This window comes from Orcinus orca, chromosome 2 (genome assembly GCF_937001465.1).
Source record: "Orcinus orca chromosome 2, mOrcOrc1.1, whole genome shotgun sequence".
NCBI classification, from domain to species: Eukaryota; Metazoa; Chordata; class Mammalia; order Artiodactyla; family Delphinidae; genus Orcinus; species Orcinus orca.
In genome coordinates this window covers 169,708,160-169,723,173 of record NC_064560.1, presented here as the reverse complement: position 1 = coordinate 169,723,173, position 15,014 = coordinate 169,708,160, and the positions used below count along the sequence as shown (strand labels likewise).

Here is a 15,014-nt window from a genome sequence, read left to right as displayed (position 1 = left end):
TTTCTTCATCTTCTTCTTTTTTTTTTTAAACTAAAGCTCACTCATGCTCGAAGCCTCATTTCAGGGATCACTTTCTTCAGAACGCCTCCTGAATCCCCAAGCTGGCTCAGTGCCCTCCTCGCGTGCGGCAGCATTCTGCCCATACCTTCACTGACGAAGGTGGAAGTGCCTATATGTGCAGCTCTCCACCCCTGCTAGATGGTACCTTCGAGGGCAAACCCTGTATCATTTTTTATTTTGCCCACTGGCATCTAGTACCAGGCCTGGAGAATCATAGGCGTTTGTTAATGTTTGTCAAACTGAACTGATGGGAAGGAGAATATTCGGGTGGGAGATGGCCTCGGGCAACCAGGACACCCCCAGGAAACCTGGGGACCGGGCAACTCTACCAAATGGTTGGTCTCTCCTGTGAGGGTACGTGAGGCAGTCATATTGCTTCTAAGTCCACAGAAGACTGGAAGCTGATGGGGGCTCGTGGACATTCTGCAACAAATTGGGACATCCTAGTAAAGTGGAGTGGTTAAGACCATAAATTTTATGTCATCTGTGTGTGGGCTCTGGCTCTGCTACTTCTTTGCTTTATGCTTTGAGTAAATGACTCAAATGACTTAACTAAGACTCAGTTTCCCAAAATGTAAAAGAGGGATAAAAATAGTACTAATCTCATAGGGTTGTTCTGAAGATGAAATGGGATCATACTTTATGCACACAATAAGCACTTTTAAGTGTTAGTTACAATCATTAATATCTTCCTTATTTGGGGTGGTTCTTGGGGCTCTCAAGCTGAGTCACCTCCCTGACTTAGGGCTGATAAAAAGCCTTCTGGAGCCACCAAATATCACTTGGGTCTCTGAGGGACTGTGTGGACCCCCCAGGAGGTTGGGATCTGTCTCAGTTGGTGTCTGGGGCTGGGGCAATGGCACAAAAAGATGACTGTTCGCTTGTTCATCAGAGACGTCCCCTCTCCCTCTAACTTCTCAGGCAGAAACCATCTCCCGGTAGGGCCGGAAAGAACAACTGGGCATCCACGGCTCGTTTTCCACCTTCAGTTCCAAAAACTCGATGCAGGCAATTCTTAGCCACCTTCTTGCCTTGTTTTCTTTTATCCTTTCCTTCAATTCATTTGTTTTGGTCAGGGAACAGCCTGATTCTGACCACATGATAGCATAGTCCCCATAAAAACCTATTGCCACGTGTGTCTGTAGGACCAAGGGAAATAAAGGCCATGATCCTGCTTAATTATCCAGGTAGGTAAGATCAGTAGGAATCCTCGTCCCCCTTTGATCAGGATAACTCTACTATCTCAATGTTACATGTCCCCTGACTGCAGCAGGCCAGCCCTCTTCCCTAACCTGTGGATAGCCCACCCCTGTGGGCTTGGCCAGCCATGCAGCTGCCACCGCCTGTCACCATATTGGCTCTTGATCAAAGAGCTGCTCCAGCTGTGCCCACCTTCTGTCTCCTCATGTCTGGGGCTTATCAGAATTCACAGAGTGTTGTGTTTTCAGAGGTCAAGGCGAGGAGCCAAGATCTGTCTCTGTCCACATTTCTCTGGCTAGGTGAGTGCCAAACCTATGAATAGGGTCACTGTGTGCATCACAGATTATGAGGGCTTTGAATATGGATGTCGAACACCTTCAACCTCTCTACTCCTCCATGGTCATTGTCATAGCCTCTTCTCCTCTGAGTGAGGTCAAAGCTCCAAGCACCTTCTGGGATGACCCCCAGTACCTGGACTAATGGGGAATGTGGTCCTCAGCAGTTGGCTCTGTGGATTAACGAAACCAAGTTAATCCACAGAGCCCTTTGGGAGGAGGGCCTTCAGGATTACAGTATGCACCAGGGTGTACTGTGTCCCAAAGGGAATTTCCCTTTGAGTACAAGCCTTGGGAATTTAAACAGGTCCTACATAGCCTCTAAAATCTAGTCCAGATTTGTCTATGAGATTTTTTTTTTTCCTAAAACAAATGACTATAATTCAGATTGTAAAATAACTTTAAAGAAGGCTGATTTCTGAGTTTATTAGTCTTCTCAGGCTACCATAACAAAATACCATAGACTGAGTGGGTTAAGCAGTAGAAATTTATCGGGAGGCTGGGATTCCAAGATCAAGATACTGGCCAATTTGGTTTCTGGATAGAGGTCTCTTCCTGGCTTGCAGATGACCACTCTCTCCCTATGTCCTCACAAAATGGACAGCTCTCTCTCTCTCTCTCTCTCTTTTGTCTTCTTATAAGGCCACCAATCCTACTGAATTAGAACCCCACCCTTATGACTTCATTTCACCTAAATTACCTCCTAGAAGTCCTATCTCCAAATAAAGCCACAGTGTGGATTAGGGTTTCAACACAGGAATTTGGGGAAGGGCACAATTCAGTCCATAGCACTGAGGAAGCTTCCATCAGGGTCACATTTATTTATTCCCAAACATACGTTTACTGAGCATCTAACTAACTACTTAGGATACTGTGATAAACAGAATAGACATAATCTTTGCGTTTATGTCATTCATAGTTTAATGGATGAGTTAGTCATTAATCATATAATCCTACAAATACCCATGTGATTTCAAAATGTTATAAGTGCCACGAAGGAAAATTAAAGAGGGAGTTGACCATTTCTAGGGTGAACATAAGTTTTTCTGAGAGAGTGACACTCAAGCTGAGATCTAAAGCATTGTTAACAGTGGGGGTACGAAGAAGGAGCAGTCATTTTGGTCGTGGGTGATGTTATGGGCAAAGGTCCCGAGGTGGAAAATAAGTTGATGTACTCTAGGACCTGATATGGCTGTTACTGCAGAAATTCAGTGAGAGGGACAGTGGCAAGAGCTGAGGGGGAAGAGGAGGAAGAAAGTAGCTCGTGCGAGGCTTGGCGGGTCATGGTAAGGATCCTGGTCTCTATATTAAGAGCGAGGGGAAAATACTGAAGGACTTCAAATGGGGGAGTGAGAGCATAGGTTTGGGTTTTTTAAAAAAAAGATGACTGTGGCTATATGAGAAGATGGAATAGAGAATGGTCAGAGTTGGAGTGAGTTCAGTAAGGAGGTGACTGTAGTAGATTCATCTGGTGAGGAGTAAGGGGCCTTGGGCTGTGATGGTGGTGAGAGAGTTGTGGGGAGAGTTGGTAGGGTTTAGTGCTGGACTGGAGAAAGAAAGGCTTGCAGACAGGCAGCGATTTTTGAGCATGAGAAACCGGGTGAATGGAAGTGCTATTTCGTGAAATGGGAAACAGCGGAGAAGGAGGAGGAGCAGGTAGGGAATAGCAGCATTCCTCCATTACTAACAATACCCCTACATGGTTATAGCAGAGGTGGAAAAATGGGCAAATTGCTTATTTTCAGGTATTGAATATTTGCTTCCTCATTCCATCTGAATGAGGCAATGAGTAGAAAGAGAAGTCTGTAGTTTCAGCTGAGTTTCTTCCATTCTTCTGAACTCATGCTCACCTTTTAGTGCTTTTAGTGCTTTGAGACCAGCAGAGGAGGCTGCATTTCACCCACAAAATCTTGCCTACAGATGAAAAGAAACTTATTTGAGAGCCACTTGCATGTTATTTATAGTGCTTTCTACCACCTGTTCCTTTCAGTGTTTGGGTTTGGAATTTGAGTGGCTGACTGATCTTCACCTTCCTGTAACTGGATACCTAAACTCTTTCATAAGCATGTTTTGCTGGAGGGCTAAGGACTGCCGTGGACTGGTCTTGGGCACAGCTTACAGGGCCTCAGTTTAGCTATATGGCAGGTAATATTCACTACAGAACATCTCTTGATTTCCCAAGTGATCTCAGAATTACAGCTTGCCTCCCTAAATTTTTCATATGGGGAAGGAGTTTTTCCCAACCAGGCTCAACTGCACACAGAGCAAGGTGTTCTATCTGGGGGGAGTAGCCCAGGAAAAAAGTTCAATATGTACTCCTGCAAACCTATGTTATGCAAGATTCTTGAGTATCTTAAGTATGATGACAGTGTGGTAAGGAAGGCTGAAAACTCTAGAAACAGTAGAAGTGAGGATGAATATTCATGTTATACTTGGTCAATTTTAAGTTGATTGTTGAGAACTCTCACAGATAACAAAGGGGTTGGAAGACAGGACTAAAAGGGTACCACTTAAGTTTCCAATACCAATATTCCCAGCTATTTTAAGCCATATTTCAACAGAGTCTACCAGAGGGTCCTGAGGACAGAGCAGCTATTTGTACCTCCCAGTGACATCTATTTTTCCAAGTGAGAGACTGCCCAATGTGTTAGTGCAATACGTCAGTCAAGGTGAAGCGTCAGTTTGAATTGGTGGGAACCTGCCCTTTGCTGTCCTCCTTTTCTTCATGCCTTTTTCTGCCCCTCTGATCTCTTCTAGGTCTCTGGACTGTCAGGTGGACCATTGGTGCTGCAGTGGAAGCCAGCGGCTAAGTCTTGTGTATGGCGTGGTTAAGGTTGCAGCCTCTTACCTCTGCCTTCCTCCATTTTGGGCTGATTACCTTTGTGCTCTTCCTGAATGGTCTTCGGGCAGAGGCTGGTGGCTCAGGGGATGTGCCCAGCACAGGGCAGAACAATGAGTCCTGTACAGGGTCGTCGGACTGCAAGGAGGGTGTCATCCTGCCAATCTGGTACCCGGAGAACCCTTCCCTTGGAGACAAGATTGCCAGGGTCATTGTCTATTTTGTGGCCCTGATATACATGTTTCTCGGGGTGTCCATCATTGCTGATCGCTTCATGGCATCTATTGAAGTCATCACTTCTCAAGAGAGAGAGGTGACTATCAAAAAGCCCAATGGAGAGACCAGCACAACCACGATTAGGGTCTGGAACGAAACTGTCTCCAATCTGACCCTTATGGCCCTGGGTTCCTCTGCTCCTGAGATCCTCCTCTCTTTAATTGAGGTGTGTGGTCATGGGTTCATTGCTGGTGATCTGGGACCTTCTACCATTGTAGGCAGCGCAGCCTTCAACATGTTCATTATCATTGGTATCTGCGTCTACGTGATCCCCGATGGAGAGACTCGCAAGATAAAGCACCTCCGAGTCTTCTTTGTCACTGCTGCTTGGAGCATCTTTGCCTACATCTGGCTCTATATGATCCTGGCCGTCTTCTCTCCTGGTGTGGTCCAGGTTTGGGAAGGCCTCCTCACTCTCTTCTTCTTTCCAGTGTGTGTCCTTCTGGCCTGGGTGGCAGATAGGCGACTGCTCTTCTACAAATACATGCACAAAAAGTACCGCACAGATAAACACCGAGGAATTATCATAGAGACAGAGGGTGGCCACCCCAAGGGCATCGAGATGGATGGGAAAATGATGAATTCCCACTTCCTAGATGGGCATCTGGTGCCCCTGGAAGGGAAGGAAGTGGATGAGTCCCGCAGGGAGATGATCCGGATTCTCAAGGATCTGAAGCAAAAACACCCAGAGAAGGACTTAGATCAGCTAGTAGAGATGGCCAATTACTATGCTCTCTCCCATCAACAGAAGAGCCGCGCCTTCTACCGGATCCAGGCCACCCGTATGATGACTGGCGCAGGCAATATCCTGAAGAAGCACGCAGCAGAACAAGCCAAAAAGGCCTCTAGCATGAGCGAGGTGCACACTGATGAGCCGGAGGACTTTGTCTCCAAGGTCTTCTTTGACCCGTGCTCTTACCAGTGCCTGGAGAACTGTGGGGCTGTGCTCCTGACAGTGGTGAGGAAAGGGGGGGACATGTCCAAGACCCTGTATGTGGATTACAAAACAGAGGATGGTTCTGCCAATGCGGGGGCTGACTATGAGTTCACAGAGGGCACTGTGGTTCTGAAACCAGGAGAGACCCAGAAGGAGTTCTCTGTGGGCATCATCGATGATGACATTTTTGAGGAGGATGAACACTTCTTTGTGAGGTTGAGCAACGTTCGCATAGAGGAGGAGCAGCCAGGGGAGGGGATGCCTCCCAGAGTACTCAATAGTCTTCCCTTGCCTCGGGCTGTCCTGGTGTCCCCTTGTGTGGCCACAGTCACCATCTTGGATGATGATCATGCGGGTATCTTCACTTTTGAATGTGACACTGTTCATGTCAGTGAAAGTATTGGTGTCATGGAGGTCAAGGTTCTGCGGACATCAGGTGCCCGGGGCACAGTCATCGTACCCTTTAGGACAGTAGAAGGGGCCGCCAAGGGTGGTGGTGAGGATTTTGAAGACACATATGGGGAGATGGAGTTCAAGAATGATGAAACTGTGTAAGTAACCTTTCCACAGTCCATCTGCCTCCGTCCCTTGCCACCCCCTTCTCTCCTGCACCACATTTTAAAACTTTTTCTTGTATTTGTGTTAATGTCAAACTTTGGTTCCATCACAGGTATGCAGGATCAGCAGACCCTCCTGCCAGGTTCTGCTTCCAAAATCTCCTTCAACTTTCTCACTTTAAATTGTTTACGGGCAAGGAGTCCTGTGGCAGGATCTAAGGACGTAGAACATTTTGTCCACTGAAACTCAAAATGATGGCTGGTGGAGGTGTGGGATGACAGAAGTTCTGATATCAGATTTGGGGGGATTCTTGTGAATTCTCCTAGCAAGAGCTAGGAGACTGCTTGGGTCTCTCCTTCCTCCTTTTCTCAGGCCAAGGGCTTACATGAGCTTTGAAGCCAATCCTTTCCATTCTGAGACGGTGGTAGCCCAATCAGGACATCCTCAAGAAAGTGAGTGGCATTGGCTTTTTTTTTCCAGCACCACATTGCAACTGTATTGTATAAGCAGATTTCAGGCACCTCTCCTTCAATTTGGAAATTGCAAAATTGATTGAAACTTAGCAGTCTCTTTAAACACCAATAGACTATTTTATGGTGCGAGGCTTGCCCAGTTTAGGTGAGATGAATCAGTATGGCTTGGGTCCTGGAGGTATCTTGGAGAAGCAGAGCTCCCAGGGCAGCGGCCACCTGTCTTCAGTCACAGGTCTAAGCTCCAAAATCTGGCTAAGTGGTGGAGGAGAAGCCTCTTAGGAATTGTGGGGGAAAAATACATCTTCTGTGTGGTCATCTCTTTTCATAGTCCAGAGTTCTCCTAAAATACTTCTCAGGTTACTGCCCCATTTAGTCCTTCAGACACTGGGTCTTGCACTTCTATTGCCTTTGTCACTCTGAGGCCTCTCCCCATTGAAACATCCTGTACTGGGTATTCAGTCCTGTTCTCGGATGGATATCTTTAAAGAAGATAGCAGACCGAATCTCCCCAGGATTTGCAGCTTATGAGAGGGCAGACTTTCCAAGGTGGCCAAGAAGAAAGGGGATGAGAAGGGGGAACATTGGTCTCAGAATTCCTGCTCACATCCACAAGCAATAAGCAGTAGAGGGGAAGGTGTGAAGAACAAAAGGGGCATTTATAGACAGTGGGAGATGTCAAACTGCTCCAAGAACCTGCTAAAACCGCTTTCAATGGGAAATGAAAACTCTCATCTGTAAAGTGGGAATAACAATACTTTCCTTGCCTCAAGGCTGGGCTCGTCTCTTTTTGCAGTTCCTCCCAGCTGTAGGATTTTCTGAACTATAGACCTAGGCTCTCATACCCACAGCAGCCAAAGATGGAACAAGGGATACTGTCTTCTGAAATGAAATGGCCATTGACAAATTGATTTATTGGAGCTCTGTGTAGTCATTTTGCTGGGAAGGATAATAACTTGTTAACCTAAGTAAAAACCTGTGCCTTCTAGAGAATACTATCCATTTATATACATACAACTGAAGGCCCTCGCTGGGAGGAAAAACTCCATGAAATTTCACACGTATTTATGGCAATGTCAGTAGATAAGAAGTTATTGTCAGGCATTAAATGACATCAAGACCACAGCACTGGCCATAACTGGACAGACTTGGGGTTCCTCCTATTCAGTGCTTGTCTACCGAGGGAACTGAAGGGTAGTTTTTGAGAGATCAGAAGTTGAGCTCCCAATTTCTTCACCTCATTAATAATCAATTGTGCACCTAGGATCTCTAAATATGACTCAGCCTGCCTCAGACCTGTGTGTATTTCCAGCTTGATTACTGTCTTGGTGTAAAGGAGCCTCATGAATGATCGCTTCTGGGTGATATTTGTTCTAAACGTATGTGCAGTTCCACACGTTTGAGATGCTGGTCCAGGGTATTGTAGGGTTTCCCATCGATTCCTTTGCATTAGTTTTTAGACTTCAGTAGACTTTAGACTACCCTCTTGGCCTTCTTCATTGCAGAAGAATGAGTCCAAAGCCTACTAGTCTCTTCTCACAAAAGGAGCCCTACCTTTGATACTTTAAATTGTAATTTTACATCTAGAGGCAGTATGATACAGCCAAAAAAACCCATGGGCTCTAAGTATAGTACTCTGGGTTAGGATTCTGGCTCTACTACTGATGTAACTATGTAGTTTGGAGAAATTTTATTAACTTAGATTATTTCCTCATTGAAAAAATGGGGATAATAATGTCTCTCATGCAGGGCTGTTATAATGATTCAAGATATTATATGCAGTGTTCCTTGTACATGGTATGTGCTCAGTAAGCAAGGCCATTAATAGTAATATCAATGAATTAACAATATTCTTCAGAAGACACCATTGATCCAATCAGGTTACCTGATTGGATCTCTGTGTGACCCTAATTAATAAGCTTGCAAGTTTTTTGGTTACCATGAAGATTACTAATCTAAACTCATAAAATACTGGAGCCAGAAGGGACCTCAGAATATCTTCCAGGTATCATAGAGTAGTGCTTCTCAAATTTTAATGTGCTCATGGGCCACTCAGGGATCTTGCTAAAATGCAGATTATTATTCCAAAGGTCTAGGGTAGAGCTTGAGATTCTGCATTTCTAACAAGCTCTTGATGCTCCTGGTGCCAAGTTAGAGGTGAAAGGCTCTAAAGCTCTTGCCGAAACCATGAAACCCAGGAAGGAAAGTGGCTTTTCAGATGACTGTCATGATTGGATCATGAATGCTTGCTTTCCAGGTCCAATGTTCAACTTCATCTTATCTAGAATCTAGCTCTTACCCTGAGACCCTGCTAATCGCAATACCGATTTGGAAACTGAAATTAAAACCCTCAGGAGGACTTAGACAGAAGCTGTGTGACACCTGGAACGATTTTACTTTCTAATCCTTCTCTCTTTGTGTAGCTTTTTTTGCCCACCAATCCTGGTAGCACTGTCACTTTTGCCCTCACCATACTCCTCTGAATCTATTCAGGATGAAGCCAGGCCTATGCTCTATCAATAATATTAGGTCCGTGAATTCACTCATTTGGTTTTGTGCTTTACTTCTTCAAAGGTGTCCTTAGCACCGTGGTAGGATGAAAAAACATGAACCTTGGCGTCTGACAAACAGGTGTGAATCCATCACTCACCAGCTGTGTAACTTGTAATGAGTCACTTCAGCTGTCTGAGCCCCAGATATTTTGTTGGAATGATAGGAACAATAACATCTATTCTTCAGGATTGTGATAAGTACTACATACAAATATGAAGAAAATGCACCTTTAGCACAGTGCCTGCTCATCAAAGGTGCTCATTCATTCAGCAGACAGTTATTAAATATCTGCTACATCCTAGGTACATTACTAGGTACCGGAGAGAAATAAGTGATTAAGATAAGCTGGCATTTCAGCTCCCAAGGATCTTATTCTCCAGTGGAGTGGACACAAGGTGTACACACAAATCAAAACACATGGGAGAAGTATGGTTGAGATAAGCTCAATAAGAGGGGAATGAAACTCCTAATTGTGTGTGTGACATCACTGAAGATTTTTGGTTTTTAATTTATTTATTTACTTATTTTTCGCTGCGTTGGGTCTTCGTTGCTGCGCGCAGGCTTTCTCTAGTTGCGGCGAACGGGGGCTACTCTTCGTTGCGGTGCGCGGGCTTCTCATTGCGGTGGCTTCTCTTGTTGTAGAGCATGGGCCCTAGGCAAGTGGGCTTCAGTAGCTGTGGCTCATGGGCTCTAGAGCGCAGGCTCAGTAGTTGTGGCGCACAGGCTTAGTTGCTCCACGGCATGTGGGATCTTCCTGGACCAGGGCTCGAACCTATGTCCCCTGCCTTGGCAGGTGGATTCTTAACCACTGCGCCACCAGGGAAGTCTGACTAAAGTTTTTAAAGTCACCTTCATTAAGGATGTAGTAGTGAAGTAGATGAAGAGGGGCGGGGGGTGGGTGGAAACATGATTACTTTAAACCCACGTTACAATAAACTCGTGATCTTTGAGAGGGATACTACTGACATCTTCGTGCTCCAGAAGAATCCATACCCTTGTGATTACCACTGCAGCACATCCTGGGAATAATAATAGCCTCTGAGCCTCCTGCAGATAATAATAAAGGCTCACCGAGATACGGGTGCTTGCCAGCACGTTCATCTCACTCACTGAGCGTGTGGCTGGCTCCTGTATCCCAGGCTCACAGTGTACCTCTGCAAAAATAAGATTATTGCGACTCATTGACCTTTGGGGTCAAAGCCACAGATGTCAAGATCTACTATAATTAAATAACATAGGCCTCCTTCAAAGAAGAATCGAGTATTAGCTGTGCCGTGCATTTCCCAAGCAACTCAGGACGTTAAAACTGGAAGCTATCTGACCTCCCAATTTTACACATCATGAAGTTGAGAATCAGAGATGCAAAGTGACTTGTCCAGGATCACACGGGTAGATATGATAGAAAGTTAGACTTTTAGATAGAAAGGAGTTTTTAGATGCTACTGATTTAATGTCTCCCCCTCCCGATTTGGACCTTTCCATTTTATTTTTATCCATCAAAATCTCAACTTCGGAAAGAATATGGAAATTCTTGGGTGACAGATGCTCTGGAAGTGCGCATCCAGGAGTGTTATGTGACTAATGTCTTAACTAAGAATAATAATATATTATGGACTATTTTTAATCTCTTGGTTCACCTTGAAACTGTTGAAGGAAAATAGTGAGCCCATAGAAAAGTTTTAAAAAGCTTTGTCTTAGTGATCTCTTGCTGAGGGAGACATGTGTAGCTGAGACATCTTTTAGTGATGGTTAACTTCAGGCTAGACCTTGTTGCATGAAATAATGCAGGGGTTTTTTTTTGTTTTTTTTTTTTTTTCAGAATGATGCAGGCCATTCTCTTCCAGGGGTGCTTTCTCTATAAAGTTTCAGCCCAAGGCATCTTCCCATCAAAACCTATACAAATCTGGAGTTATCCAGGACACAATTTTTACATTCTCCAAGTTGACTGAAACACAGTGGACTTTTCTCTTTTTCTTTGGCTCAGCAGGGTGATAGGATAGTCTATCTGGCCACGGAGGAAGATGATTTGCCTCTAGAATGCCCTTTCTGCGCTTGAGAAAAGTCACAAGCTGCACGCTTAGTGAGGGTGGGAGTGCAGTGGAGGTAGATGTATTTCCCCCTTAGCTGGCATCCCTCCCTTTCTCCTCTCTCCTGCCTGCAGTACCTGATTTCCAGTAACAAGCTGTCTTTGTGGCTTTAGGTAAACAGTCGGTCACCCGGGCCACGGCTCCATGGAACTCACAGTGGAGCTGTGTGCTTGGTTCAGAGTTGTCCTGAAGAAGGGAATCCGTGTCTAAGCCAGTTGTTTAATGGGGGGACTTAACAGTACAGTGGAACATTTCAGCGAGGGTTGTTCAACTACAATTCTGTCTCTCTGGGGCCCAAAGGAGTGATGAGAGGCTATGTGGACTCTTTAGCAGAAGCTTTGGTTGTTGTTCCCTGAAAGGCCCCAGGTCCTGCTAATTTTTTTCTTTTCTTCTTAATTACTGAAATTGCCGAAGAATATGTCAAAGGGTGACATATTCCAACTTCAGGATTCATAAAGCACCCCAAGTATACTTAAACCGTACATGTCTGGAAAGATCTCCAGGAAGTCCAGAGCCTTCCTGGTTAATTTGTTGTAGGGTCTAAGGGTACAACATTCCTGGCAATACTGGATCAGGCAACACTCCCTCTACTTGACCTGGTCAGGGACCATATACAGCAGAGCGTTCAGTGTGCCTGGCCTGGGTCTTCTCACTTTGGTCTGCCATCTGGTATGAGAAAGTTCAGGGTGCAGGGTTAGAGATTCTGCCAGGAAGAATGTCAGTTTGGGTTTGAGGAGAGAGACGCACTGCCATTGGAGATGATCACATGACCAGCCAATCAGAAGGTGAAACAGTCTCAGCCTCAAAGCAGGGTCTCCTGTGCACTGCTTGGAATGATACTAGTTGGGGCGTCAGGCAATAAGAAAGGAATGACAGTGGAGATCCTGCTATGAACCTTGCTTCGTTTGTCTCGACTCTTCGAAGTTTCCTCATTCACTCACAAGCATGATGGAAAGGGATACTTGGGCAAAGTGAGGTGGCTGAGTGGGGAGGACTCTTCCTTTTTGTCCAACTTTTATCAACTTCCCAGGTGTATTTGGGTCATACATGAGCACTTATTCCTTCCCCATCCTTTAGCTGTGCCCCTGTCAACTCCACGAGGAATGGAGTAGAATTCAAAGAGCTACAGTCTTCGGTTTATTCAAGACGTTGTTTTCTTGCTGTCTTTTTATTGTTTTTTTTTTTTTTTTTTTTTTTGCGGTACGCGGGCCTCTCACTGCTGTGGCCTCTCCCGTTGCGGAGCACAGGCTCCAGACGCGCAGGCTCAGTGGCCATGGCTTACGGGCCCAGCCGCTCCGCGGCATGTGGGATCTTCCCAGACCGGGGCACGAACCCGTGTCCCCTGCATCGGCAGGCGGACTCTCAACCACTGCGCCACCAGGGAAGCCCTTCTTGCTGTCTTTTTAAAAGAAAAACTAACCTGTGCTTCCAGAACCCAATCAGAAGTCCTGGCATAGAGCCAGTAGTGTGTAACTGATAGTTGGAGAGAGAGAACTCCTTGACCTGCGAACAGAGCAAAGTCCCCGTATTTAAATTCTGCACCGTCCAGAAACTCTTGCAGGAATCACATGTGTTGAGAATTTTGCTAAAAGGCCATGAAGGAAAGCACTAGGTAAACATACTCAGGTGGAGTGATAATGATCGTTCATAGGAATTACATTCCCACCCCTGCCGCCCACCACGCACCCAAGTAGGAAGTTATCTGGGTGAGTACAGAAGAAGATAAAATTGAAAGTAAAAGTTATCCACTATGGAAAAATTTGTTTTTCTAAAATTGAGCCATCACTAGGTGTGCGCATGTATTTGAGTTTAGTTATCAGTGTGGCACCAACCTGACCCTCTCTAGCGAAGGGCCAGCGTGCACGGACACAGCCTTGTTAACCTGCCCCTGCCTGAGCCCAGTTCACTTACCACTTCGTGGCAAGGGTTCACGAAGACCAGTTAGTTAGGATACAGACAACATTCTAGACTCTTTAGTTGGTGCTTTCAAAATGAGTGACATCTTGATAGTAACTTCCTACTTAGAATATGGCTGTGGAACAAGTTATGGATTACAGGTGAGTAATTCTGCCATTTCTCTGTAGTAGTCCATCTTTTTTCAGAGCTCTTGGTCTTGATTTGTCTCCCTTTTGGTTTCCTCCTCATGTATCCCATGTGATTTCTCCTCGGGACCCCCACTACCACCCGACCCTCTCTTTCTGAGCTGTGGTGATGGAGAGTGTACCCTGCAACCGTCCCTAGAGCAAGCCCTGGCCCTGGCTGCAAGTCTTCTATGTGTTCACTTTATTTCCCCTCCTGTACCTTCCTTTCTGTGTGGATGCCCTTTGCTGACACTTGCTCTCTCTTCTAAATGTCCTCGGCTGCATCTTTTCTTTCTCTACCGTGTGTGCTCCAGGCGCTGCTGACACTCACGCCGTGGTTTCTACTTCTGCTCGAGCTCAGTGCCTTCCTCCCACATCCTTTAGTCCCGTCTCCTCTCTTACTCTTATCCTGTTCCCTACGTCCCGTTCCTTCACACTGTTGGCATCTGTATTTGGATTGCCTTCTCTCTGCTGTCTGATCTATGATTTCTTTGGGTGACCAGGAGTGTACTGTGGGTATCCCTTAAGACAGCCCGGCATTTGGACAGAAAGAACTAGCCTCACGATAATACCAAGAAGACTGATATCTCCCAGGAAACAAACCACTTATCCTGGTGCTCTTTTTTTCCCTTCACCGCAAAGTGTTTGACTGTTAAGACAAGAAGGTTGAATTGTAAGGATCCAGCATAGACTGGAACTGGTATTGGAAAGGCATCAGAGGCTGCGGGAGCCCTAGGGACCACCTTCTCTTTCTGACGCTGTCTCTCTAGGCCATGGGGTCTCTGTCTCCTGGCATCTCTGCTTCTCTCTGTGGCCTTCTCCCTTGTTGCTTTGATGATACCTCACAGCCCAACAGTCCTATCTCCTACTTGGAAAGATCCTTCTATTCTTCTAGCTCAGATTCTCAAGGGAGGAACTCTGTTGCCCCCTCCCCCCAACCCCGCCTTTTTTTCCACCTTAACTCTGTCAAAGGCCACTGGCCCAATACGTATTGGTTGCCCTGTGTCAAACCAGGTTTCCACCCACCCCCAACTTGACAGTTAATCTGCCATAATTGGGTGGTGGGGTGGGAAAACAAAGTTGCCCAGGGGTTCCCATGGTAAGCTACCTAAGCAGTTGTGTCTCTAAGTGGTGGACAGTGTCGCTTAGAAGGAAGTCCCAAGTGAGACAGTCATCTGTCACCTCCAAACTGACACAGTATATAAGGTTTGCAGTGCCTCTGAGAGAGTGCTGATGTTACAGTGGTCAGTGCTGGGGCGGTAGGCTAGAGAATGGGAGACACTGCCGCCTCTGGAGCCCTCAGCCCTACCGTATTCATCAAGCTGGCCACAGACCAGCAGCCAAGGTTCACATGGCCTCTGCCCAGATCAACAGAAAACATTCCCAGCGGGTGATGCTCAGTGACACAAATCTCAAGGTTACTAGGTTCATCCTCCTCCTTTGCCCTCTTCTGGTCCGTCCTCTCCAGAAGACTAACGTCAGAAGATAATCTGTCGTCATTTTCAGGTGCACTATTTGGGTACTGAGTCACTGTCAAAGCCTCTTCGTGGATTTGGGTTTCCAGAGCAGCCTGTGTTCCCAACCAGGACGGAAAGCTTCCCTGCCACTCATGCTTGCC

At 46.0% G+C, this 15,014-nt stretch overlaps 1 protein-coding gene across 2 annotated transcripts in view; it reads left to right on the top strand.

Moving 5' to 3' along the window:
• SLC8A3 (solute carrier family 8 member A3) overlaps nt 1–15,014 on the top strand; it is a 151,139-nt gene that overhangs the window by 16,415 nt on the left and 119,710 nt on the right. For both annotated transcript variants that reach the window (XM_049706212.1, XM_004262177.3), the window contains exon 2: nt 4,353–6,198. In XM_049706212.1, coding sequence (XP_049562169.1) covers nt 4,415–6,198 — 1,784 coding nt within the window. In that variant the 5' untranslated portion in view covers nt 4,353–4,414. The remainder of the gene's footprint in view (nt 1–4,352; nt 6,199–15,014) is intronic.